Below are 27,415 nucleotides of genomic sequence, written 5' to 3' on the forward strand. Positions count from 1 at the left end.
ACAACTCCACCTACTGCCTGTCCTGTAGGTCAGGGAGCACCAGATGCACACCTGGTTCCTGCCTCTCTCGTAACTGCTCCTCCGATTAGGCACGGAGCTGAGAGGTAACACCCCTGCTCTGCCATTCTAGTCCCAGCTCTGCCATTAACTTGTGGAACAGACGTCTCGTCCCTTCTCTGGGCCCAAGTTTCTGCATGTGTAAAACAAGAGCGAAGGAGAGAGTCCCTGAGGGTCTTTGCAGTACCAGCATTTTAAGGACTTGTAGGCGCCCCCGGCAGCCAGGAGGCAGCCTGCAACCCCTGGAGGGAGGTGGGGCCGCTCGGAGCCACGGAGCAGCCAATCCAGTGCACTCTGATCCGTGACGTCAAGGGTCGCCGGACGGATTTCCCAGGGCCCCGGAGTGCGCACGCGCCGGAGTTCACAACTTTCCCACCCGCCGCCGGGAGCGAGGCGGCGAATGGCGGGGCCGAGAGGGTGCGAGGCGGCGGGGGCGGGGCCTGGGCGAGGCAGACGGCGCGAAGCTCGCGAGGGCGTCGAGAGGGCCGCGGAGGTGAGCGGACCTTGATTCCCAACTGGCCTCACGGGCCTTGGGCTGACCGCCCCGTTTGGGCTGCCACGTGGGGGGCGCGGGGCGAGGATGGGACCGCCCGACGGGAGGGGCTGCGCCTGGAGCCCAGGCCCACAAACAGTGGGGGCCGACCGAGACCTGGCCCCTCATTTGTAGACGCTCCAGGCCGGGCCAATCCCCACAGGCCCACCTCACAGGGGAAGTGGGCGCAGGCGAAGAGACGGGTGAGGAAGCGGCTTCTGGCCGGGCTTGTGGTCACGCGGGTTCCACTCACTGCTTGGGGCCTCCCCCGGGGAGCCCCGTCTTATCCCAGCTCTGGGTCCTGGGGAGAATGCCCCCCTGGCCATTCGTTTGTTTAGCAGAGGTTTGAGTGCCTCCTGTGGCCTGGGCGCCGGCGACACAAAGGCCTGGCTCTCTGGTCCCCACTGGAAAGTTCACTCCAGTGGGGACAGAGACACTATGCAAACAGACGGGAAAGTATCAGAGTGATAAGCCCTTCACAGAGGAATTCCTCGGCGATTGACCAAGAGTGACTGGGGGCTATTTCAGTTCAGGTGACGTGGGAGCCCCCTCCTTGAGTAGGTGACATTTAACCTGAGGCCCGAGTGACAAGGAGGAACCAGCCATGTGAGTGGTGTGGGGAAGAGAGGGGAGTGACATGAACTGATTTCTGTTTTGAAAGATGGCTCTGGCTTCGGAGTGGCTTGGGGGAGGGGAGGGGAAAGGAGGGATGGGGGGAGGGAGAATCAGAGACCAGTTAGGAGGCTACTGCAGCAGTCCGGGCAGAGATGGGAAAGCAGTAGGTGAGACTTGGGACTCTTTCTGGAGACTCATTGGGACTTGTTTTTTTGTTTTGTTTTTGTTTGTTGTTGTTGTTTTTATTTTTGGCCACACCGCGCGAGAATGCGGGATCTTAGTTCCTGGACCAGGGATGGAACCCCCCCCCCCACCGCCACCTGCAGTGGAAGCACAGAGTCTTAACCACTGGACTGCCAGGGAAGTCCCTCAGTGGGACTTGTTGATAGAGTAGATGTGGGGGGCTGAAGGAAAGCATAATCCAGGATGACTCCCCTCCCCTTTTTCTTGGTGGAGCAAAACTGGATGGATGGTGGTGCTAATTACTAAAGTGGGGAAGATGAGAAAAGGGCAGGTGGTGAGGGAATCAGAAGGTCTGTTTGGGAGATGTTAAGTTGGAGCTGCCTATTAGACATCTCAAAGAAGCTGTGTTACATGGTCATTTGGATCTATGAATTTGGCATTCAAGGATAAGGACAGGCCTGGGGATATAAATAGGGAGGAAATGCATGTGTTTGCATGTGAAAAATGTTTAAAGCTCTGTCCCAAGAGAATCCTGACTCTCAAGGGGTTGACTTTCCTGAGAAAGTCCTGTTTGTGCATTTTGATGGAAATTCTAGTTCATTCCCATCCACGTCATTCATTTTGTGCTTGCTGAGCCCCATGTTTTAGGCACTAGATATACAGCTATGAATGAGACCTGCTCCCACCCTCAGTGAATTTTCCATGTGGTCTGAGAAACAGGTGTGTGAATAACGAGTTCAAATACAAGGGGGCAATGAAGTGAATGCAAAAGACGTGTGGGAGCGGGAGCTGAGGGCCTGAGGGGTAAGACAAGGATGGGGCAGGGGCCTGGGAAGACTCCACAGAAGGCGGGGTGCCTCTCCAAAAGTGATTAGAAGGGGGAAGGATTTCTGACCATGTCTGGAGAGCACTGGTTCCTTGCCAGATGGCTTTTTAAGGAGGGAGGGTGTAAGAGGAGAAAGGCAATGTGGAGTGGTCAATATGAGAGGCTGCTGCCCAACTTCACGCATTCTCCCCTTAGCAGGGCAGTGTTAGGAAGGTCCCTTCTGGGGTTAGACATCCAGACACTCTTAAAAGCCAGGGAGCTTCCTCCTCAGCCTCCTGGCTGCGGCTCCCGGCGGGCCCAGAACCTCTCCCCGGTAATTGCTTTCCGTAATGTGTTTGCTCCAAACCAATTTCACGCCTCCGTGAGGACTCCGCCCTGCACTGGAGGCGCGGACCTCCCCACCACCAACCTACTCGCGTGTATCACGTGTGCACACACAATCGGCACACATTTAACACGATACACAGGGTTCAAGTACCTGGATACAACCACCATACATGAACCTACGCGTGTGCGTACTAGACTTGAAGACTCTCGTGTACAATCCCCCTGCCCAGCCAGTGCACTCACAGTTAAGTCCCCTGCAGCGCCCAGCACTCTCGCCCTTGGACGGCTCACCTGGTGGTGTTCCTTTGCCCTCGGCGCGTCTCCTAGACTAACGCCAGGGGGCGCTGCAGTACTCCGCACCTCTTTCGAGGTGACGCAGTTGCGCGCTGCTGCCACCAGAGGGTACCCGCGGACAGAGCCCGACGTTCCCCACCGTAAGTGGACGCTGTCCCGCCAATGAGTGAGGCGAAGGTATATTTGGATTTGACGTAAGAATACTTCGTTCTTTCTGGCTGGTGGTTTCCAGTCTGTGAAGGGGAGGCCAGATGATGGGGTCGACATAGGCGCAAGCAGAGAGGGTAGATTCAAAATAAAATTCCTCTGTAGGAGCATTTCCCCAACTGGTGGAGTAGTGAGATGGGACAAGTCAGCACGTGGGTAGTTAAAGAAGCACTTTTAGCCTTCCATTTTAGACAGTGAGGGGAGGTGCTTACGTACATGGGCCCGTTCAGGGTTTCAGTAGGAGAACCGCAGAGTTTTCTTCTCAGTAAAGCAAGGAGCCAGCTCTGTTCAGGTTTGATAATGACAGCTTCTGTCCTTGGTACTGATGGGAGAGTAAGAAGCAGTTTTTGGAGAGCCACTGATTTGGGGAACTTCCATAATTGACCACCCTGCTGTTCTTTGTCCATTTAGTGCAGGAAGAACTCATCTGGAAGGTTATTTCCTCATATTCACTTGATCCTTGCACTGGCTTGCTGACAGGGCAGAGTAGATATTAATTGCTCTCTCTCTCATGGATGGAGAAGTTAAGTCAAAAAGGGACCAAGGTCACATGGCTCAGAGAGGGGTTAGAACAGGAACTTAACTTCAGGTCTTTTTACTCCAGCCAAGGCTCTTTTCCTTTTACCATGCAGCCTCAGTTCCACGGTCCATGAAAGGGCAGGGAAAGGAAATGGGCTGCTTCAGTTGCCACTATGTATGTGAGGGTTTTATTCTAGTTTAGCTACTGAATGTCAAGGACTGGGCAGAAGTCACACTTCATGACCCCAGCATGGCAAGGGAACAGATCGAGGATAAAAGTGGATTATAAAGTACAGTATCTAACAAACACACACCACACCAGGGCAATACAAAGTCCCCGAGGTCTCACGTGCCTCATTTCAGAGTTGGTGGCCCACTGGGATTTGCTGGCAACAAGCTTTAAGCCTGTACTCTCTGTGCCAGCTTGAGCAGAGAATTCCACTTTACTGAGTATAGTTCTGGGCAATAAGCTCTTGGCTTGAACTGGGTGACATACATCTTCAAGATCAGAGGGTCTTTAACCTTGAGTCCTTGACAATGCATGATCCATTCTATCCCACCAAAGAGTGACAGGCCTATTAAAGTGGCCTTTTACTGGGGGGACTAGTGGGAGGGAGATGTTTCAATATATATCCTTTTGAGCTTTTGGAATTTTGTACTAGGTGATTTTATTACCTATGCAAAAAGTGAATGCAGTTGCTTTAAAAATGGCTCTTCCTTCAGCTTTATTTGATTGGTGGTGTTACTGCTCATACAGCTTTAATTTCGGTGATTGTGGCCCAAAGTTCCCTTGGTAACTTTTCAAGCCAACAAGCCTCTATTAGGTACCCAACACTGTAAAGCCATCACACCAAGTACTGACCTCTCACTTTTTAAGTACAATACACTTTTTAAAAAATTTGTTTATTATTATTTTGGCTGTGTTGGGTCTTCATTGCTGCGCGCGGGCTTTCTCTAGTTGCGGCAAGCGGGGGCTACTCTTGGTTGTGGTGCGTGAGTTTCTCACTGCAGTGGCTTCTCTTGTTGCGGAGTACGGGCTCTAGGTGCGCAGGCTTCAACAGTTGTGGCATGCGGGCTTCAGTAGTTGTGGCGCACAGGCTTAGTTGCTGCGCGGCATGTGAGATCTTCCCGGACCAGGGCTCAAACCGCAGGGCTCGAACCCATGTCCCCTGCATTGGCAGGCAGATTCTTAACCACCGTGCCACCAGGAGAGTCCCTACCATACACTTTTGAAGTCTGGTCTTCCATACTGGTACTGTGCAATGCTTGGTTAGTTTTACAAAGGGTTCTGAAGAATATCTTTAGGAGGATGGACAAGGATTATCGTAGTACTTTAGGATTCTGTTCCCAGACCTGAGTTAGGGCACCTCTTCTTTCTCCCTGGAGCCGTCTTCCCACCAGACTTGTCTCTCGGAAGCTTCACTGAGTTCAGTGTAGAGCCCAAGATGGATCAGGACCGCACAGAAACCACCCTCTTCTCCCTGTACCGCTCTGATGCCCTGTCAGTCAAGCATGACCCAAGAAGGTTTCCTTCTAGCGTCCCACCCTCTTCTGTCCCACTCTGGTGACAGGGTTTTTCAGGGTGCTGACTTTAATACATCAGCCTGACATGAGCGGTGTTCATAGGCCAACACAACACTCCTGATGTGAACAGAGGTCACTGAGATGCAGAGTTCCCACCTGCCCCGCTCTCTCTTGGAACGCTGAGACTCTGGTGTAGGTTTTCCTCCTCACCTAAACCAAATAACTTCTTCTGTTTAGATTGCCTCTTCCTAAACTTGCCTGGCTTTGCTACTATTAATTTCAACTTGCTTGGCTCTCCCTGGCCCCACCTGAGTAACAGTTTCCCAGTGACCAGATGACCCTCATTTAGCTGGCCAGGCTTGCTCTGTGTCCTGAAGCTCCGGTCACTCTTCTTCTGTTGACTTGCCTGTCTTAAGTCTTTCTTGCCCACTGACCTGAGGCTGCTATCAAGCAAAAGTGCCCATGACTTTTGCCTCCAGATTGACAAGTCTACTTCTGGGAATCAGGAGGAGGGGGAGGGTAAAAGGCGCCGCCATTTCTGTGTCGGAGAATGGGGGAGGTGAGCGGAGTCATCTGCAATTAGCGGCTAATTAGCGCTGCTGACCCTTGGGGCTCATCAGCGCTCCTGGGGCCAGCCCCCAGCAATCAGCCAGGGCAGGTCGAGAGTGTCAGGCCCGGGAATGAATAGGGCTCATCAGCGGCGCTGGAGTCGGGGAGCCAATCAGGGAAATTAATAGCGGAAGAGAGGGAGAGAGAGCGAGGGAGAGAGACCGAGATAGACAGACAGACAGAGATACAGATTTAGGCGAGAAATGAGGGGGGGGGGCGATAGAATAAAGCGGATGGGATAGGGAGTGAGAAATAGGAATAATCCGACAGGAATAGGGATAGAAACGAGGGCAGGAAAGGGTGGGAGGAAGGAAAAGAATGTAAAGGATGGGAGGAAGATGGAGGGAGAAGGGTGAGAGGAATGGTAAGTACTTGACTTACAGTGAGGGCACTCGAGGAAATTACCCGCAGAGGCCACAGCGAGGGACTCAGGGAGTGCGCGACGGAGGGGGAGTGAGGAAAAGCCAGTGCCAAGAGGGACCAGGGGGAGAGTGTGAACGCGGGCTGCCGAGGAGGAAAAGGGTCCGAGCCGAGGGGCCCGCGGAGGAGCGCGCCCCCTGCCGTCCCCGCCTCGCCGCCCCGGGGGCCGCCGAGGTCCCGTCCGCCCGCCGCGCCTTGCTCTCGGGCCCGCCCTGTCGTCCGCCCCAGGGGCCGGGGAGGGGGCGTCGGGGGCGGGGGGCCACGCTGGGGGACTGGCTCGGAGTCCGACGGAGGGCGGCGGCCCGGGGCGGGGGGCTCTGTGGTCCGGCCGCGCCCTCGCTGCGCTCTCCGCGCTGGCCGCCCCGCGCTCGGTCCGCGCCGGGCCCAGGGCTGGGTGGGCAGAGTGGGGGGCGGGCCGGCTGGAGGGAGGGGCACCGGCCCAGCAGCTGCCGCTGCCTTCTCGTCGGCCGCAAACTTTCACAAAGCGGCGTGTCCGGCCTCATCAATCTCCATTAATAATAGTTGGTTGGGCTGCGGGGGGCGGGCGGGGGTCCCGGGCCGGCCGTCCGGGCCGCTGGGAACGGGTTCTGCGGAGGGAGCGGGAGCCGGGCGCGGCGGCTGCGGGCGGAGGGAGGAAGTGAAGCGTAATTTGAGGAAGATGGATGAGTCCGGAGGGCGACACCCCCAGCCCTCCCGCTCGCCCGCCCCCTCCCTCCTTATGAGAGAGAGAGGGAGCGCGGCGCCGGAGCCACACTGCGCCGAGCCCGCGCCCCGCCGCCACCTCGGCCCGGGAGCCGGGGAGCGAGCCCTGCGTGTCCGCGTGGGGCGCCCGAGCCGCGGGGCGCCCGGCGGCGCCCGGAGGGGAGCGCCCTGGGGCGACCGCAGCTCCGGGCACGATGCAGAGAGCCGGAGGCGGGGGCGCCCCCGGGGGCAGCGGCGGGAGCGGCGGCGGCGGCGGCGGCGGCGGAGGCCCGGGCACTGCCTTCTCCATCGACTCCCTGATCGGGCCGCCGCCGCCGCGCTCCGGCCACTTGCTCTACACCGGCTACCCCATGTTCATGCCCTACCGGCCCCTCGTGCTGCCGCAGGCGCTGGCCCCCGCGCCGCTGCCCGCCGGCCTCCCGCCCCTCGCCCCGCTAGCCTCCTTTGCCGGCCGCCTGACCAACACCTTCTGCGCGGGGCTGGGCCAGGCCGTGCCCTCGATGGTGGCGCTGACCACCGCGCTGCCCAGCTTCGCGGAGCCGCCCGACGCCTTCTACGGGCCCCCGGAGCTCGCTGCCGCTGCCGCCGCCGCCGCCGCCACTGCCACCCGAAACAACCCCGAGCCGGGCGGCCGACGCCCGGAGGGCGGGCTGGAAGCCGAAGAGCTGCTGCCCGCCCGGGAGAAAGTGGCAGACCCCGCACCGCCCCCGCCTCTGCACTTCGCAGAGACTTTCCCAAGTCTGCCGGGTAAGTGCCGGGCGACCAGGGCGCCGGGCGGGAGGCTCGTTCACCTGGAAGCCCCAGGCAGCCGCCTGCTCGGAGTCTCGGCACCTGCCTGGAGCCCTGGAATCCCAGACCCCCAGATGGCGGGTTCTGCGGAGCCACCTCCAATTCCGCTCCCAACGCGGCTCCTCTAGATCCCAGGACCGCCGCCCCGCTGTGTCTCCAGAGTGCCTGCAGCCTCTCCAGAGACTTGCCGGTGCTCCCGCCAGAGTAGTGCCTCTCCTCCCAGCAGTCTAGTCCTCCAGCCTCACCCTGCGTCTCCTTTTCAGAATCCCTTCATTTTTCTCCTCTGCTGGGAATAGAGAAGCTGCCAGTGTGGGATTCCTGGGGACACCAGCAAGACCCCTGGGTGAGGGTACAGTGGGGCAGCTGTCAGTTCATTAAGGGCTTCTGGAGAGACGATTGTACTGACCCCGAATGGGCTCTGTGAACGCAGGGGCAAAGGGAGGGTCTTAAAGTGGTGCTGACGGTGAGGATGACCTGTCTTTCTCTTACACTTGTAGAGGTCACTTCTTTATTGGCGGATTTAGAGCTAAGCCTTGAAGAACCAAGTAGGGGTCCTAAGGGAACATTAGCTAGCAGGAGGCCTAGCACTGCTGGACCAAGGTTGACTGGGAGGCCAAGGGAGAGGCTACAGGCTGGGCTGAGTTGGGTGTGGCCCAAAGGCCTGGAGTCCAGAATCCAGCTAAGATTCTGGCACCAGTGAGATTCAGCTAAGAGATATTCAGGAATCCTGGATCCTCCAGAGGAGGATTCCGTCTCAGTAGAGGCAAGGTGTATTCAAACTGAACCCTGTTGCGAATCAATCTAAACAGGCTTCCCTGTTGATCCTTAACCTCCAGAAGCTGGAAAAGCTTTCTGCTATTCAAGGGCAGATTCAGGTGTGCTGAGATCCAAAGCTTACGCAATTGGGTGGGTGGGCCCTATTTAAGAAGAACGGGCTGCGTGCAAGTGTGGCGATCCTGAAGCTTGAAGTTCTTTAGCCTCAGGATGAACCTGCCTCTGCTTAGCCAGGTTAGCAGGTGGAAGTGACCCAGGAGGCCTGGGGGCTGACGTTAGTGGAGACAAGGAGGAGAGCCAAGAGCCCTTTTGTCCTTTGCCCGGAGAGAGCAATTCCTGAGGATAGGTTCCTGGCCCCTTCCTTGAAGTTGTCCAAAGGGCTAATACCTCTTCCAGACCCCAAGGGCTGCTGTAGAGTCTGCCTTCCTCTTCTTTGCCCCTCTAGCCCTGGGCATTTTGGCTTTGGGTATTCAGCTGTCGTTGTTTTTTGTACCTGGTTGGACCAGGCGGAACCAGTAGCTGAAGTCTAAGCAGCATCTCCTGAGGAGGACCCAAAGGAAATGATAGAGCAGCAACTGGAAGGTGGGAGGAGATGTCCACAAGATAAAAGGGGCCAGAGCCGGGGGGAAAGGGGAGCAGCCGGCAGGAGGATGGGAAGAGGAAAGGATCAATGGGAGTTTTCGAATAGGGTCGTCCTAAGGCAGAAAAGAGAGCAAGGCAGGCGTCAGAGGGATGGCTTTGGAGGCAGTAGGAGAACCAGACACCTGAGGAAGAGATGAGCTGAGGGGGAGGAGAGAGGAAGACACCCCAGTGGAGGGGAGCTGGGGGGGTTATCTCCGGACCGTGGGAGAACAAGCAACGTGTCCTACTCTTTCAGGTTCCCCTCAGTTCTTATTTTGACCCATTTGTATGATGGGGTCTCTTTTCTGAAGCAGATAGAATATTGTCAGTAAAACCAGACATTAAGAGAGAGAGAGAGAGAGAGAGAGAGAGAGGGAAAAGAATAAACAGAGGAGAAGAACAGAAGAGAAATATTGAGGAATAGAATAGAGGAAAGGGTGAACAAATGAGCTATATACCCAGATTATCCAAAGAGCATATGAGAAAGGAGAGGGCCACCTATTGGAAGAGACATGTGCAAGGGATTTCTAGCGTTGGCTACATGAAAAGGGAACAATATTTCTGGAACAGAAGTGTGTGTGTATGTGAAAGAGTTCTGTCTTGAGAGGATTAGGAAGGAACTAAATAAATATACTAGTAGGAAAGAAGGGAAAGTTTCAACACTAGGAGTAATTTTTTTAAAAAGGTTTTTCAATACTGGGAGTGATAAAAAACTGGAATTTATATATATAGAATGATGAAGGAAAGACCTTCATCACCTGAAGGGAATATTGGAAGCAATAAAGAGATTGTTCTTTGCCCTTGGAGTAAAGACAAGGAATTTCTTTGCTAAGAACTATGGGAAGGAGACCTTACAGAGGAAGAATTCTGAGAGGTGCTGGAGTGAAGGCAATCATTCATTGGGAAGAGATACACATAAAGGGTTTACAGTGGGGCTTGCGGGGCCGAGCAGTAAGGAGAGGTTTCAGAAGGAACATTCGAAGGGGATAATGAGTGGGAGGTCTTCTCTGTGACCGCATCTTCTTATCCGTCTCAGTGCAGACTCTCTCAACCCTTCCTCGCCACTCCCGTCCACCTTCCCAGTCTTGATTTTTCCCTAACATAGTCGAGAAAAGAAATGGCAATTCCAGAAATGTCAGACGTCTCATCAGTTTGGGGAGTGATGACGCATGCTGAAAGTGGTGGGAAAACAAACACTCCATTTGGGGAATTGTATTAGAGTATTTAGCATGAAGTAAGAGAGTTCTCGGATTGAATAAAGGGGTTGAAACGTCAACATAGTAGAGTTTGGAGAAGGAACGACTTTTTTTTTAACTTTTTATTTATCTATTTATTTTTATTTTTATTTTTGGCTGTGTTGGTTCTTCGTTTCTGTGCGAGGGCTTTCTCTAGTTGCGGCAAGCGGGGGCCACTCTTCATCGCGGTGCGTGAGCCTCTCACTATCACGGCCTCTCTTGTTGCGGAGCACAGGCTCCAGACGCGCAGGCTCAGTAGTTGTGGCTCACGGGCCTAGTTGCTCCGCGGCATGTGGGATCTTCCCAGACCAGGGCTCGAACCCGTGTCCCCTGCATTAGCAGGCAGATTCTCAACCACTGCGCCACCAGGGAAGCCCAGGAACGACATTTTTAAAATGACAGGGGAAGAATTGCTGTCCTAGTTTGAATGGGTGACATGGGTCTGAAATTATTAATTTACATTTGTCTAGGGTTTTAGAATTACTAGCCCTTTTAATGAAATTATAGTGAAGATAGGCCAATTTGGAGAAAGGTGAGCAAAGTTCGTTTTGTCGGGAATTAGAAGGACTATTTCTAAAAATTTTTCTGAGAGTTGAGACAGATAGCACCCTACTAGAACTGATGAAGAAGAAAACAGAACTTTATTATGATTAGATGGCAGGGGTAGAAGCTATATTAGCAGGCAAAAAGAAATACTGTGTACAGAAATAATGGGGTAGAAAAGGTATTGAGAATGGTATACGGAAAATAATTCTAGGTTTGACGTGTGGGAGCAGTGGGGGTAGCTGGGAGAGGTGTCCTAGGAGGAGTGATAACAGAGAAATTTGAATTAGTAGGGAAGATTTAAAAGTATGAATCAACAGAAGTGCCCAGAGTAGTGCTGTCTAGCAAGTCACTTATGTAATTAAAATAATTTTATTAGCCACATTCAAATAGTAAAATGAAACAGGTGGAACTAACTTTATAGTATATTTTATTTAACCCAGCGTGTCCAAAATATTATTTCAGCATTAATCAATATAAAAACTTTCATGAGATGTTTTATATCCTCTTTTCATACTAAGTCTGAAACCCAGTGTGTATCTTACACATTAAGCACTTCTCAATTCAAACTAGCCCTGTTTCAGGTGGTCCGTAGCCACATGTGGACCATGTTCAACATATCAGATCGAGAGAGTTGTAAGGACAGTCATGTGAAAGTGATGAGGGAAAAGGAGCTTTGAAATGGGTGGATAGTGAAGTCCTTGATGTATTAGGAATACGGAGAGAAGAGAGCAGTAAGCCCCAAATGACAGGAAAAAAGAGAATTCTGCCTTGAATGGGACGGGGAGAGATGATCTTATGTGTGAAGGTGTGTGTGAGCTCTGACAGTTATCAAAGCTAACTTAAGGATGTGGTGTGAATACACATCACAGAGAGGACGGGTGAAGAGGTGCTGTGTGCTGGGGAATGATGAAAAGAACTAGCCGTTTGGAGAAATGCAGGAGAAAACTTTAAATTGCAGGTGTCAAAAAATAAAAAATAAAAAAAAATAAATTGCAGGTGTCTAGAGCAGTGATTCATTCAGGGAGAAAAGGGTTGGATTGCCTGAAAACAAATAGTTAAGAGGTGAGGGATGGTGGACACTCCATATGTAATTGTTGGACTGACGGTACAAATCCAGTGAGAGATTGATATGAAAGATAATGCCAGTACTGAGTATGGTGAAGAAAAGAACATTTGTGGTTGAGATGATATAGAAAAGAGAACATGATGGGACAAAACTGGGAGGTAGCAGTGTAGTGAACATTAGTTTTTAAAACTAAACCGAAAAAGATATGCTAATTTCTGAATAGAGATTGGCAATAATAATGGAAATCATGCAAGGAGGCTAGGGAAACTTCCTGGGAGCATGATATCTGAATGCTGATTGCTGTAAGTCAAGCATCTGGTTATAGCTAGCAAACATTGTAGATGACCATCAATTTCTGAATAGGTATCCATTATGACTGTCAAGATACATTTACCGATGAGAGAAAAACAGGAAGGGATAATGTGACATGGAATCAGAGACTTCTGTTGTTAGAAACAGGAGGGAGATTTTTCTTGGGAGTGATGGAGAGCATGTTTTCCTAGAAATTTTGAGGAAGAGCATACAGGGAGAGTGATTGCTCCATTGACATTTATAGAAAGGCAAATGTTGCATTAACTTAATGTGATTGAAGGAACGTCTATTTAGGAGTCGTGACACATGGGTTCAAGTCTCAACTTTGTCAATCATTAGCTGTACAACTTTAGCAAGCCACTTAGTTCAATTCAGAGAACGTTTATTGTGTGTCTGTTATGGCCTTAGTATTGTTTAAAACACTACAGGAGATTCAAAGTCTTATAACTTCTCTAGGCTTCAGTTTCCTCACCTGTAACATAAAAGTTTTAGTTCAGATGATTTTTAATGTTCCTTTCAATTTCATAGAATTAAAGCTTATTTTTCTAGACTCAGTGTTTAGTCGGGCGGTTAACACAGACTCCATGGACCTCCTGTGAGGAGATCTGTTAATTATGGGTGGGAAAAAAATTACATCTTCATTTCTACTAACTTCTCACTAAAATTTGGCGCTTCCTGTAATTATGAAGGTAGGCCGGAAACCTTGGTAGTTTCCCCAGTACCTGAGATTTTTGTCACCAATAGAAATCACAGATATTTTCATAGAAATTTACAATCTTTGGTGACATCTTGTTGTTTGATGATTTAGTAAAGAAACATAAATTATTCTCAAATGCATTTAAAATATTTGATAACTGGATTTTATGTAATTGGCTTCTAATATAATCCTGTGTGTTTTGTTTTTTTTTAATCCTGTGTGTTTTACGTTATGCACCTAAAAGCATTATTCCAAGAAGGGGTTCACAGGCTTTGTCAGGCTGCCAGAGAGACCCTGGTTGAGAGAGAGAGATCTCAGAAATGACAGCGGAAAATGTTATTGGAGGATTGGAATGCGATCCTGAGATGCCTTGTGCCATAGTGAAGGTAGCACTTGGGAGGGTTGGAAGACAGAGGGGTCTCTGCTGTGACAAATGCAACTATGGAGATACAGGTTCTAGATGGTTAGGAGCATAATTCTTAGACTCAGTGATGGGCATGAATAGTCTGTACTGGGAATAACGGGAGAGAGGCAGTAATTGGAATAATGAGGGGGAAATGTTTTTGGAAAACATTGGAAAGAAGGAGGAACATAATATTCTAAGCAAAGTGCTTTGCATTGACAGTAATGTTACTCTCAGTGCAATACAATAGGGAGCTATAGGCAAGGGTTTTGCCTTGGAAATAACGGGGAAAGAAGGATCTTTGCAGTGAAACGGATTGGGAATTAGGAAACAGCAATGAGAGAAGCAGGGGGGTAGATGTACAAAAAGAGAGAAGCTTAAATAGGAACGATGAGAAGGAAAGAGTTCGCTGGGGGAGAACTTTTACCTAGAGGGGATGGGAAATGCCCCAGGCCGGGGTCGGACAGAGGAAACCCCTCATCTGAAACAGTGAAAAGGACAGAGCGCTGTATGCCCGTGGTGGTGCCCACGGCTGTGATGGTGATAAAGGAGGTCTGGATTAGGAGTGGTAGAGAAGAGGCTGGGGTTTCTCATTGGCCATACGATCTTGCTGGGAGAAAGTTACAGCTTAGAGTAATGTGGAAGAAGTTTTGACGTGCTGATTGGGAGAGTGCTAGGGAAAAGAGATGCTTGAATTTGGTGTGATAGAAGAGTGACCTTCACGAGTTGAATTAAGTGGTAGTAGGAAGAGACAGCACTGTATGTCAGGTAGTCATGAGGCGGTGCCTTCATCCCCTTCCCATCATGGAAGGGAAAGGAATACTCTTCCAGTGATGAAATGAAAAGTCTGTATTAGAAGGAAATGTGGCCGGGGGTGGGTGGGGGGGGGAGGGCTGGGGGGTGGGTCGTGGAGCGCGGGGGCTGCCGGGACTAACGGAGACCGGGGTTATGAGGAGAAAGCACTGGGGGTAATGGGAGATGGATTTCTTGACTGTGAATTATGGAGGAAGTGGTATTAAAGTAGAAGTACTGGGTAAGCTGGAACTCTGTATTGGAAGCAATGGGAAGAGAAGTGACGCAGCCGTGTACTAGGAGGGAGGAAGATGAAACTATCCCAAGAGCGAAGGGAAGAAGCACTTTGTGCTGGAATAGGTGATAACTGTCCTATAAATTATGCACAGATACTGGGAGTATGGAACTGATTGGTCTTGGCCAAATCACACCTCTGTGTGTCCCAGCTTCCTCATCAGTAAAATTAGGGGTTTGAATTAGGTGATCTCTAAGGTCGCTCCAGCTCTACAATTCTGTTTTTATCTGTAAGGATACTTTTATTAATGAATTGTTCCCTTAAAAAAAAAAAAGCCATCCTGAGCAAAGGGATTGGGAGAAGAGATTCTGTACTTCTCAGTGCTGAGTTATCGGGGTCACTGACGAGGAGGCGCCTGGGATGCCTACATCTTGAGATGAAATCAGGGCTGGGCTTTAGGATGGAAAAGGGTCCATCATCTGGGATCCGGATGGTGTTACCTGAGCTCTGGCCGTTTACAGCCATCATACTGAATGAGAGAAACATTTGACAAAGGTGGGGGTAGGTCTTATCTAGGCCAAAGAGATTGGGGATCGATTGTGACCAAGTTGATGTGGTGAGGAAGGAAGCAGTGCCCAAAAAGAAGAGTTGTGCTGTGAAATCAGTTCCTGGTCTTCTGTATTATTTCTCCATCTGGTACAGAAGTTATGATAGGGTGACGGTGGGTTTCAGTCTCCTTTTCATTCAGTGATAACAGAGAGATGTGGTGTTGCCCAGAGGAACGAACACAGGCTCTGGATGCAGATCTAGGCACCACCCTTTTTGTGATCTAGAGCAAAATACTAACCTCTGCAGTCTCCGTTTTCTCACCAGTAAAATAAGGGCAACAGTTCTTACCTCACAGAGTTAAGGATTAAATGAGAAGATCTTTGTCCAGCATCCGAGAGTCATAGGTATGCAAGAAATTATATGTTGTCCGTGTACTGGTAATGGATGGGAATTAAGCCTTCCTGGGAATTAAGTTGGGAAAGACCTCTTTACCAGGAGTTGTGATGGGCGGCACTCTCTGTACTGAAAAGGACAAATTAGAAATAGCCCTGTATTCCGAGAACTGGTTGTATGGGGCTTGCCAGGAGAGAACATTGCATGAACCTAATATGGGTAGATTTCGAGTTTTGTCTTTAGCTCTTCCTCCCTCTTTTCAGTTTTCCTGTCTCACATTTTGGTGAGACACTCTCTGTGGACATGGCTGCCCAAAGCCCTTCTGTGTCCCACTGGGTCCTGTTCTTCCTTTCTCTCTGTTAAAACAAACATAAAACCCAAAGCAAGCAAACAAACAAACAAAAAAACACCTCTCCTTTTTTCTTCATCAGAATTCCTATTCCCTCATATATCTGATCTCAGCTTAGTGTTAAGAGCAAGCTATTGGATTAAAGTAATTCACACTGGATGGCTTATGGAGATTTTTTAAAGTCCAAATATACTTCAGACTTGTGAAATTTTAGGTGGCATTATTATGAATAATTTGAGGGATGACCTGGGTTTCTTTTTGGAAAAATTATTTTGGATGGGATTGGTGTGGGAGTGAGGTGGAGAGGCTTACTTTCCCTGGAGTCATGCGAGTATTGTCACTTCTAGTTAGAGCAGTGTCTGCAATCAGAACTCTTTGGGTTGCTTGTGACAGTAGCTCAGCTCTAATTTAAGCTAAAATGGACATTTATTGATTCACGTGGATCCAAAAATGCAAACAGTGTCGTTAGGTCTTTTTTTCTTGCTCTCAGTCTGGCTCCTGTCTCTTGTCTTTGCCTCATTTTCTCCTGATGAGAGGAAGGGGAGGGCACAAGCCTAAGCAACGCTAAATTTTTATAATCCCAGATCGGGACCCCAGTGAATTCTAGCACATGTAAAATCCTAGGACAACTGATTCACTAGCTTGAGTCAAGTCCCCAGAGAGACCGGATGTGAGGATTGGTCAGCTCCAGGTCACCTTCCTTGTGGTCGTGAAGGTGGAGAAATGCAATTGACAGCCCCACTCTACTGGGCAGTTGATGGGGAGCAGTGGCCAGAGGAAGGGGGTGCCATTCGTGAACAGGAGGGGTAAGGGGTGCTGGGCAGACAAAAACAAACCCTAAACAGATGTCTATCAACCAGAAAAAAAGAAAAGAATGTGCCTTTAACTCCCTTTCAGCATTAGGGAGGAAAGCCTTCTTGCTGGCTAGATAAGCAGTGCTAAGAGTGCTGGACACTGGGAGTGAGGCTCCGAGAGGGTTCTGGAATGGGGAAGGCAGGCAGAGATGCAGGTGGGGGGAAAGCGTCTGTTCCTCAGTGAGGCTGACTCCTGGGCAAGGAAGAGCTGTCCTTGAGGGACGAGAGAGGCACACCAGAAGCTAGAGAAAAATTGGTATTAAAACAAAACTGTTTCCATAAATGGGCAGTATCATTCTTTAAATGAGAAAATACATTTCTAAATAAAAGAAATGGTGACTGGTAAGATTACATCATACAAACCAATAATGATGGAAAAAACAGCAGAAAGATTTGGAGGGAATTTTGTCTTGGGAATGATGGGAAAAATAGCCTGTGAAAGGACAAAGGTGGAGTTTGGTGAGTGAGGCCTCTTCCGTGGCGATTTTAAGAATCTTCTCTGCGAAAGGGAAGGGAAGATGTTGATGATGAGGCTGGAGCTCTGGGTGATACGTGAACGGGATGAGGTCTGAACTAAAACTGGGTTTCATAGGAAGGCTATTTATCTGGTGAGGCATCTGGGGAGGACTTTTACTTCAAGTGGAGGGAAGAGAAGATATTTTACTGGAAAGGATAGAAAGAGCACTGATTGGAGGTTTAGGAGACCAGGATTCTAGACCTGGCTCTGTGCCTAGCTGTGTGCCTGGGGAAAATCATTTCATCTTTTTTCTTTTAATTTTTTAAAATTTTTGGCTGTTTTGGGTCTTCGTTGCCGTGCGTGGGCTTTCTCTAGTTGCGGCGCGTGGGCTTCTCATTGCGGTGGCTTCTCTTGTTGTGGAGCACGGGCTCTAGGTGTGCGGGATTCAGTATTGTGGCTTGCAGGCTCTAGAGTGCAGGCTCAGTAGTTGTGGCTTACGGGCTTAGTTGCTCCGTGGCATGTGGGATCTTCCCAGACCGCGGCTCGAACCCGTATCCCCTGCATTGGCAGGCAGATTCTTTTTTTTTTTTTTTTTTTTTTATTTATTTTTAGCTGTATTGGGTCTTCATTGCTATGTGCGGGCTTTCTCTAGTTGCGGCAAGCAGGGGCTACTCTTCGTTGCAGTGCGCGGGCTTCTCATTGCGGTGGCATCTCTTGTTGCGGAGCACAGGCTCTAGGCGTGCGGGCTTCAGTAGTTGTGGCATGTGGGCTCAGTAGTTGTGGCACGCGGGCTCTAGAGCGCAGACTCAGTAGTTGTGGCGCATGGGCTTAGTTGCTCCGCAGCATGTGGGATCTTCCCGGACCAGGGCTCAAACCGGTGTCTCCTGCATTGGCAGGCGGATTCTTAACCACTGTGCCACCAGGGAAGCCCCATTTCATCTTTTTGAAACTCAGTTTTTTCATCTGAAAATAAGGTTACTAACCTCCCATTACTACTACTAATAGGTCAGCTGTACTTCAGTGAGTTGCTCAAAGATGAAAGAATAAGTGTGAAAGTATTTGGGAAAGTTAAAGGTCATACAAGGGTGCTCTTGGCAATGATGATGTGAATATGCCATGAAAGGAGCTCTGAGCTTGGGGCGGTGGGGAAGTCGCCATGAACTTGTCATGAAGGTGGGAGTGATGTAGAGGAAGTTCTCATGTCGATTTGGAGTAAAGAATGCTGAAGAGTTATGGGGAAATGGGAGAGAGAGAAAGTGAATTTTCCTTCTTGTACCTAAAATTATAGGAAGGAGTAGTAGCATAACGTGGGCATGAAATTAATGAGGATGAATGAAAAACGCATGGAAAGTGAGCTAGTTGCCATCAAGGACGGGAGGAAGTACCGTCTCCAAAAGGAACAAAGAAATAATTACGTCCTGGGCATGTTGATGCAATGAGGGTGGTGGCAATCATGCCTCTTTTTTGAGGGGTGACCTGGGTTTTTATCCCACTTTTTGACCCCACCCAAATTGGTTCTGTATTCAGGAAGCTGGGTAGTTGTCCGGAGAGTGGTTTGGGGCGTGTGAGGGTAGTGGCTCTTTAAATGGAGGGAAGAGAAGTCAGAACCGAGTGTAATGGGGGAGAGACTTCTCCTCAGTGCGTAGTAAAGACTGGGTTTTATGTCAGCTGGACCACAGCAGGCTGCGTGAGGGCCGAATGGCACAGGGGCTCTGTGTAAAGTGGTTCTCCAGTCCTGGGGGTGGTTTCCACTCCACTCCCCAGGCCCAGCATCCTTGGTGACCTCAGCCGCAGACTCTCTCTCTAGGTGGTACAAGTCTGGTGCTATTTGTTCTTTCTACTGGAGAATACGTACCACGGATTCTTTTGCCCTTGATTTCTTCCCCAGTCTGACCTGACTCCTTACCAAGTTAGGGCTTCTCTTCCTCTCGGAAGGAAGGCCCCTTGCAAGGGCGCCCCTGGAGTCTGCGTGCTGCCCTCTGGGGTGGAATAATGCCCCTGGGGTGGACTCTACAAGTAATCATGGTTCGAACCCGGCGATGTCTGCTTCTTAGGATAATAGCATCTACCAGCAGAGCTCTGGATGTTTCCTAATAACCAGTCTGCTTCAGTGTCATTTCCCCTAGATAGATACCAAAGTCTTTTCACAGACTGTAGACTTACCCACAGGGAACAAGCTGAAAACAATGTATTCTTTTTTTTTCTTTTCTTTTATATTGGAGTATAGTTGATTTACAATGTTGTGTTAGTTTCAGGTGTACAGCAAAGTGATTTAGTTATACATATACATATATCTATTCTTTTTGAGATCCTTTTCTCATATAGGTTATTACAGAGTACTGAGTAAAGTTCCCTGTGCTATACAGTAGGTCCTTATTGATTATCTATTTTATATGTAAAACAATGTACTCTTATATTACCAATAATGTCATTTTCATACACAAAGGACAGAACCTCTCTGTTTGGCCTACCTACCTACCTACCTAGCACAGTAAAATTGTTTCCAATTAAACATTTTTCCTTTTGCTAGAATTTTTCTCATCAGAATCATTATTTCCCATTGAAAATTTTCTACGTCTTGTTTTGTTGATCAAGTTTTTTTGTTCACGTCAACCAACTATAGCATCTGCAGTTAGAAATGTACTTTTATGGACATTATATCTACCAGGTCCAATTATTCTAAATCAAAGTTTGCAAATAGAAATTTTATCAACAAGATGTGCTTCTGTCAAGTTTTAGCCAAAACCATTTTTCTAGGTGCCATCTTTGTTTTGAGTATATTTACTATTAGTATTCATTATGAATTGGATAAAAGAAAATAGTTTGCATTTATTTTTTAGCTCATTCATGAGAAAACAGTAAAGCCGTTTCAGGATCGCTATATTGTAAAGGGTCGAACTGCCGTATTGCTCGTCCAAGCCTTCCGAATACGTTTCCATCACGTTGGGTCTTGCATTCTAAAGTGCTCCATCTGTCGGTGGAGCAGAGAACAAACAGCAGGGCTCCAGATGCATCACTGTTTAGGGTGGAAAAATGTAGGGCGTGTTGGGTTTTTTTCGAAAGCTTTTTACTCTCTTCCCCCCATGCCCCGATTTTTTTCTGTTTTCTCCCTAAACTTTTCAGCCCTTTCAGGTTCTCTTACTCATCATCTACTTCTTCTGCCGCTATGTCTGCCCCACCCCCTGCCGCTTCGTGCCCCAGTTCTCCTCCTCCTGCTGTGCCTTTCCTTCTCCCTCCTCCTCAGCCTCACTCACTGTCCCAGACCCTCTCCTCTGAGAGCGTCGCTGTGTTTTCCCCTCTCGGTTGCTTTCTTCTATTTCCCCACCCCCGCCTCCTTAGAAGAGTTGCTTATCAGAGCCCTCAATGTCATGATTCTAAAGGCTCAGGGAGACACTCTTGTCCCTGCCACTCAGGATCCCACCGGGATCAAGTAACCAAGAGAGGTTGTGAACCTGTGCTTCTTATATGGCTTTAAAAGCGGCACTGGGGGTGGCCCACTCATGCGGGCTTGATTTTATGGAATCTGTCTGAAGACAGAGGGATGGACGGTTTGATCTCAGGAGGGCCCTGCCAGATCAGGAACCTGGGAACCTCATCTCAGTCATCATCAGTTTAGATTTATTGGACACCCCCTGGGTGCTTGGGGCTGTGCTAAATGATTTCATCCTTCAAGCCCTGAAATCCAGTTTCTGCCTTTTTAGCAGCTGTTTGAAATATTGTAATATTGGGCTGAGTTTTAACAAGCTTTTGTTATTCTTTCTGTTACTGTTTACTGCAAACCATGTTTAAAAATCAGAACTTAAAAGTTAGAGGATTTAGTAATGATGTTGGGGGTTGTTCTTGATTTCCTTTAGCATAAGATCCTATAGATTCCTACCACATATGGGTTCCTCTACAGCGAATGTGAGATCAGAGGGCACACTGAAAAGTGGGTAGAATAATGTTCTTGGAGAGAATGTCTTACGCCCGGAGCTGGGGTGAGGGAGCAGGGTTGTAGGGAATATTTTAGGTGAGGCTTGAGAAAGGAGGGACAGAGATGGAGAGTGAGAAAGTGCTTGGGAATAGTTTCTTTCATTCAGTCAACAAATATTTATGCAGTGCCTACTCTGTGCAGGTAACTTTCTAGATGCTGGGGATACAGCCATAAATAATAAATAAATAAATAAATAAATAAATAAAAATGGTTACCTTCATGGAGCTTATGTTCTAATAGGAAGAGACAGCCAATAAAATAAGTTAATAAAGTTAGTGACACATACTGTAGCAACAAGTAAAGCAGAGAAGGGAGATCGGAAGTATTGGGAGTTTTAATTTTAAAAAGGATGATCAGAGAAGGTCTCACTGATAAAGACCTGAAGGACATAGGGAATGAGTCAGTGCAAAAATCTAGGTGAAGAATATAGTATTTCAAACAGAAGAATAATTGGGGCAGGGGCAGGGGGAGGGGCAGAAGCAGGAGAAAATGCTGATGAACCGGGTAAGAGACGAGGGTGACTCGGGCTAGTTGGACACAGAGGAGGTGGTGAGAAGTCGGGTTGCGGGTATTTTAGAGACAGCAGCACTAGCGAGATTTGCTGATGGGTTGGGCATGAGCGGTGAGAGAGTGAAGGTCTGGTTTGAACAACAGGGAAGATGGAGTTACCATTAACCGAGATGGGAAAGACGGGGGTTCAGATGGGGAAGAACTGGCTCAGGAGAAGTCTCAGGAGTTCAGTTTGGGACACGTTACGCTTGAGTTCTGGGGAAGAGGAAAATGGTGTGGGAAAGAGCCCTTAATGACATGAAAGGGGAACCCAAGGATTTGAATCTTGCAGAAATTAAACAGATTTTGGCTAGATAAGGAAGAAAGCCCGGGGTGGTGGGAGGTGAGCATCACGAGGGGTACGTCACCTATGGACAGTGGATGGATCTATTGACAGCTCACAGAGCTGGGTGCTGGCGGAGCTTGGGGGGGCTGTTAGCGAACGAAGCCCACCTGCTGCTGGGTGGCAGCAGCGAGCAGGAACAGCGTCGGAAGTCTGGGTGAGGCTAAACTAGCGTGTGCCACGTGGGTTTTGCAAAGGTCAGATAAAGCGTGAAGCCCTCCAAGAAGAGGCAGGGGCTCAGGCATAAAGATACCCCTGGGGTGTGAGATGAGAACACTGACTGAGATGGAGGTGGGTGATCTGGGCAGGGGCTGAATTCTGGCCTCTAAGGAAAATAATGCAAATGTGGTTCCTGAGGAAAAGGAACAGGTGTGGATTGCATCCGTGAGGGGAAAGGACAACTCTGGGATCGGGGAAGGGAACTGAAAGTCACTGGGCTGGTCCTGGAGGCCCTGAGAAGTTTTTGCAGGGGGGCAGGCAGATGGCAGGGGTTAGAGAGGAGCGCCAGCCAAGCTCTGAGCGGTGGGATGCCGTCCAGCCGCGCGCACACATGCACAGCCCCATTCTCTTATAAAGCATTTCACTGTTGCCCCAAGTCACTTAGCTCTGGGTTGTAGTCTCAACCTCAGAGTGTGCTTAGGAGTGTACACGTGACATGTGGTGATGTGAATAGGTGCACCGCCACGTCTACAAAGTCCTCCCCGCTTTACACAGTGAGCTCCACTGGTAAGGACCTGACTGTTCAGTTTACGGATTACCTGTTTTCTTTTGTTCTCTTTTCTACTGGTTGGTTTTCTTTTGACTTTTTGTTGCTCCACTGTTTATTGGTCCTTTGGGCAGAAAACAAGGGAGTTTGTAAAACTCAAACACTGAAAACATTCGTAATGCGTTATTTGCAGTTCTGACAAAAATGTCAATAGATAAGAAGATTAAAATCAATGGCCGAATTAAATTTTAGAATTATGTATGGATTAAAATGTTTATATGCCTGTGATTACAAATAATCAGTAGTCTACTGAGTCAACATTTCTTTCTCCATTTTCCTCTCTGTGTCTTCCCTTGCTGAACTTCTGTTTCTTCCTCCTTCTCCCATACGCCCTCCGGTTCTCTCAGTGACACCAAGCTCAGGGTCCTCAGGATTCTGAACTTGGGCAGAAAGCGGCTGTTTGTGCTTCTCAGCAACCTTGGCTGGGAAAGAGGGAGGGTGGAAAAGAGATGATGTCTTTTTAAAGTTAAGGAGAAGGATTGAAAGGGTCCTGGAGGGCTAAGTAATTGGAAGAAAAATCTGACCACTGATGAGGTGGCGTGTGGCAGGGCAGGCGCCCTGTTCTGGGCTGGATGGTCTGGTTAAGGAGAATTGGGGAGGTGGGTACGGAAACCTCCTGACTCGCAGGTGCTTGGGTAACACTTCTTGGACCCCGATTGCGGCAGGGGGAGGGACTCAGGTGACCCTGAAGTTTCCATCTGGAAATGAGCTTCTGAGATTCCAGGACTTCCCTGGTGGTCCAGTGGTTAAGACTCTGCACTTCCAATGTAGGGGGCGCAGGTTCGATTCCTGGTCAGGGAACTAAGATCCCACATGGCGTGCGGCGGTGCAGCCAAAAGGTTAAAAAAAAAAAAAAAAAAAGATTCCGGATTTAGGGAAGAGGGAAGGAAGGGAGGCGGAATAGAGGTGAGCACGTATCTCTTCCCACTAGGCCAGCGAGGAGTCCTAGGAGAATAGCAAAGGCTGCAGCTGTGGTCTCCCCCTCTCTCCTGCAAAAGTGAATTCTCCGACGTCGCTCACTCCTGCCTCTAGCCACTGAAAGGACCCTAAGCCAGGTTCCCCGCTGCTTCACTCCGACCTGCGGCCGCGTGGTCGGGGTCTGGAGGGGTGGTCAGTGAGTGGAAAGCCCTCGGTGTGGGTCTGGAGAGGGCCGGCAGGCAGCGGGTAGGGGAAGCGAGGTTGCAGGGGTGGGGGGTTGAGGTGTCACAGTCCTGGGGACGGTGCTCTTTTGATCCATGCCTGTTGCCTCCCCCACTTTGCGGAGTGAAGTCTGTGCTGGTTAATACCTTTCTTCCCATCTCTTTGTCTTCCCGAACCTCTTCCCACCCCCGACCCCGGATGTCTCCCCTCCCGCCCCGTCTCATCCCCTCCACGTCTGTCTCTCCTCCTGCTGTCGTGCTGTCCACGCCTGGCCACGGTCCCACGTGCCGCCTCCAACCTGTCTGCCTTCTCCTCGCCTCTCCCCCCCATCCGTTGGCTCTCGCTCCCCACAGCAGAGGGGAAGGTGTACAGCTCAGATGAGGAGAAGCTCGAGGCGCCGGCGGGAGACCCAGCAGGCAGCGAGCAGGAGGAAGAGGGCTCGGGCGGTGACAGCGAGGACGACGGCTTCCTGGACAGTTCTGCAGGGGGCCCCGGGGCCCTCCTGGGAGCCAAACCGAAGCTAACGGGAAGCCTGGGGACTGGAGCTGAGGAGGGGGCACCGGCGGCGGCGGCGGCAGCGGGAGTCACGGCTCCTGGGGGCAAAAGCCGGCGGCGCCGCACAGCCTTTACCAGCGAGCAGCTTTTGGAGCTGGAGAAGGAGTTTCATTGCAAGAAATACCTGAGCTTGACCGAGCGCTCCCAGATCGCCCACGCCCTCAAGCTCAGTGAGGTGCAGGTCAAGATCTGGTTTCAGAATCGGCGGGCCAAGTGGAAGCGCATCAAAGCCGGCAATGTGAGCAGCCGTTCTGGGGAGCCTGTAAGAAACCCCAAGATTGTCGTGCCCATACCCGTGCACGTCAACAGGTTCGCTGTGCGGAGCCAGCACCAACAGATAGAGCAGGGCGCCCGGCCCTGAGGGGCTCCCGGGGGCTTCCTGAGCCTGCTCTGAGACTGGGCTAGGCTTCTGCGGACCAGAGGGGCTCCCGCTGTGACTCTGCCCTCGGACGGGGCTCAGTCGGCAACTAACGTAGCTCTAGGGGGGCTCTCCTGGCACTTGGCCCTGAGCCACTCCAGAGACCCCCAGGACTGGGGCTTCAGGGCTAAAGGGGCTTAGGTTCTTCCCGTCGAGGAGCTGCTGGGACTGAGGTGGACCCCTAGGGCTTGGAAGGTTCCTGGCTAATGCCCTGGAATCGCTTCTGACGGGGATGGAAGGAAGCCAGGGTGAGACCTAGCCAAGCTGATGACAGCTCCTTATTTATTTTGTGTGAAGTTTGTATATATGGAGCTCTCTGCCTCTGTCTGTCTGCACCCCTGAGAGGGATTGGGGAGCTTGTGTGTGTCCTCCATCCTCAGCCAGTCTGGTTCCATCTCACTGCCCCAGAGTGGGTACCGCCTCGCCTGTCTATAGTACAGAACGCGCAAAGAAGCGAAGTGGAACTGTCACTAGCCCCTTAGAAACCCTTCAGCACTCACTGTCTCTTTCATGTAATCTACCTCCACTAATGTCCTTTCCCGCCGCAGGTGCTGCCCACCGTTCACGCCTCCAGCTCTCATGCTCCTAACGCGGCACCTCTTTTCTCTTTACCATTAAACAGGCAAGCTTCTGCACCTCTGCTTTCTGCTCTTTGGAAGAGTTTGCAGACTTCAGGGTAGAGGATTCACTCCCTTTTGTATTCTGAGGGGAAATGAAGTACTTGAGCCTAGCTTAGGTGGGGTGTGTCTGGCCGTGTCTAAGTAGGTGGAGGTTATCAGTCGTGTGAGGGACGGGCCGGCCGGGGGCTCACCCCCATCACCTGGGTGCCCGTTAACGAATCCTTTCCTGTGTAGAGGGCGTGGCAGCTTATTAGTCCATCTCTGCTCTCTTCGATATTCCAGACATCAGGGCCTGGAGTAAAAAGACCCACTTCTAGGGCTCTGTTTTAACAGCATTAATTGTGGTCTCCCCCCCACCCCCGTTGCACCGTTTACGAAGCTTGGGATCCCAAGTCCTCTTCTGTTATAAAATGAGGTTGGTTGAGAGGGCCCACTGCGGCGCGGCGCGGACGAGGCAGGAATGTACCTGGCGGTTCTGGAAGGGGGTGTGCTGTGGCGGAGGCCTGGGGGGTTGGCATTCTGTGAGCAGATTAAGGAACAGCGTTAATGGTGGGCGAAGGAAACACACAGACGTGAGGCTTCAGGGGCACTTGCAAGAAACAGAGTAGACCTAGAGGGAAACGAGACAAGCTGGAGCTGCCTGCCATTCCCCCACCTTCACAGACGGGCTACCGTCCTGTACCAGCTGTGGAGTCAGGCCGCACAGGCATCGGGGACGGAGCTACCACAGAAGCCAGCTGAAGTTGGTGTCATGGTTAACGGGGCTTCCTGGGAAGAAACAGCACCTGCGTTGATTTGGGAGGAGAGGTGGAGTAGAACAGAAAAAAAAAATCGGCTGTGAGTGAGGCAAGGTCAGAGAGGGGAGGGAAGCGCAGCTCAGTCCAGCCCCCGGCCGGCTTCCTCACCTGCGTCAGAGGGCATGTCGCTGCTGATTCCTGGTTTGCAAGCCAGCCGCTGTCTAGTTGCTCACGTCTATTGCCTGCCTCTTCCAGTGAGACTGAGACAGCCCTTCCCTGGCAGCTCTTTCCTCCTAGCTGGTTCTGGCAACCAAACGGAACGCAGCCTGGAGCTGTGACTGGTCACGAGCAATGGTGGCACGGTGCCCTGGCTGGGACACGCACAGCCAGGGTCCTCTCTATCTTTTGGCTAAATTGCAGCAAGGCTGGAGAATCAGGCTGAAAAAATGTAGTCCAGACCAGCCCCATTCCTGATCTAGATCAAGGCTGTCTGCTACCTTTGACTCACCCACATGGGGAACCTACAGGGTGAGATTCTTTTCAGGAGAGAAGCCGGGCAGAGGTCGAGGATCCCAGGAGCGGTTGTCATCTTGCTGTCAGGAATCCATGTCCGCAGGTCGAGCAAGGGCTGGAGGTTGTCATCTTGCTGTCAGGAATCCATGTCCGCAGGTCGAGCAAGGGCTGGAGCGGAGGCCCTCTGGCTCTGCCCCCAGGGAGGGGAAGTGGGGGGCGGGGAGGAGAACTAGCAAGACCAAGGCCTTGATCTGCCCTTTTTTCCTGCATTTACCTCTGAAGCCTCCTAAACTATACCAGGCAGCATTCAGCCACCCAAGGGGCTTCTTTTCCTTGGGGAACCTGGAGGTGATTATTGCTAGTATTTTCTGAGCCTAGGAACCCAGTCTCACACACACCCATGGTCCTGTCTCTATTCTGCCCTTAACCTTGTTTAAGGCTCTTGTCAGCCTGGCAAAAGGGGCTGTGGACCAAGACAGTAAAATCTGGTTTCCTCTCTGAATAGCTTTACTTGGTTAATGTCCCTACACATGGGCAAGGGCCGTGCAGAGCACCAGCCCGCCACACCCAATGTACAAGGGCCACCAGCAGAGCAGCTCCCGGAACCGGGGAGCAACGGGCTCCCTAGGGAGTGGGGACCCTAACTTAGCAGTTCTCACCCTTCAAGAACAGGTACAGAGGAGTTTCTCCCAGATTTTCTTTCTAGAATAACTAAGGGATAGTCCGAGGGAAAAGCAGAAGCTCTGGATTCTGCCTCCAGTTTGGCAAGGGGTTGGTGGGAGTCAAGGCGGCTGTTCTGCCGTCGGTGACCTACCCCCTCCCCTTTCCTCAAACGCAAAGCCTAGGGATGAGTTCCCCAGAGGCGCGCTGCCACTCAACCCATCCCGTCCTCAGAACTCTCCCCCTGGGCACGG

General features: G+C 50.6%; 1 protein-coding gene and 1 long non-coding RNA gene across 6 annotated transcripts; one reads left to right on the forward strand and one right to left on the reverse strand.

Annotated features, from left to right (window-relative positions):
• Positions 1–465: 465 nt before the first annotated feature.
• Positions 466–27,003, forward strand: GBX1 (gastrulation brain homeobox 1). Of its 5 annotated transcripts, none has more exons than XR_005021136.1 (4): positions 466–550; positions 1,118–1,195; positions 23,450–23,573; positions 24,015–24,086. XR_005021136.1 is itself a non-coding variant. In XM_036862752.1 (3 exons), the coding sequence occupies exons 1-2, from the start codon at positions 7,010–7,012 to the stop codon at positions 24,572–24,574; spliced, it is 1,116 nt and encodes a 371-aa protein (XP_036718647.1). In that variant the 3' UTR covers positions 24,575–26,569; positions 26,623–27,003. The 5 variants fall into 5 exon arrangements, 1 of the variants encoding a protein (XP_036718647.1); XR_005021134.1 differs by having other exon boundaries at positions 24,012–24,083; XR_005021137.1 differs by having other exon boundaries at positions 483–550; positions 1,123–1,195; positions 24,012–24,083.
• Positions 19,324–22,939, reverse strand: LOC118900407. The gene is made up of 3 exons (XR_005021138.1): positions 22,751–22,939; positions 22,511–22,582; positions 19,324–19,903 (listed from the first exon to the last, which is right to left on the reverse strand). It is a non-coding gene; the product is annotated as an uncharacterized LOC118900407 (long non-coding RNA).
• Positions 27,004–27,415: the final 412 nt, after the last annotated feature.

Source organism: Balaenoptera musculus, chromosome 9 (assembly GCF_009873245.2).
Source record: "Balaenoptera musculus isolate JJ_BM4_2016_0621 chromosome 9, mBalMus1.pri.v3, whole genome shotgun sequence".
Lineage (NCBI taxonomy): Eukaryota > Metazoa > Chordata > Mammalia > Artiodactyla > Balaenopteridae > Balaenoptera > Balaenoptera musculus.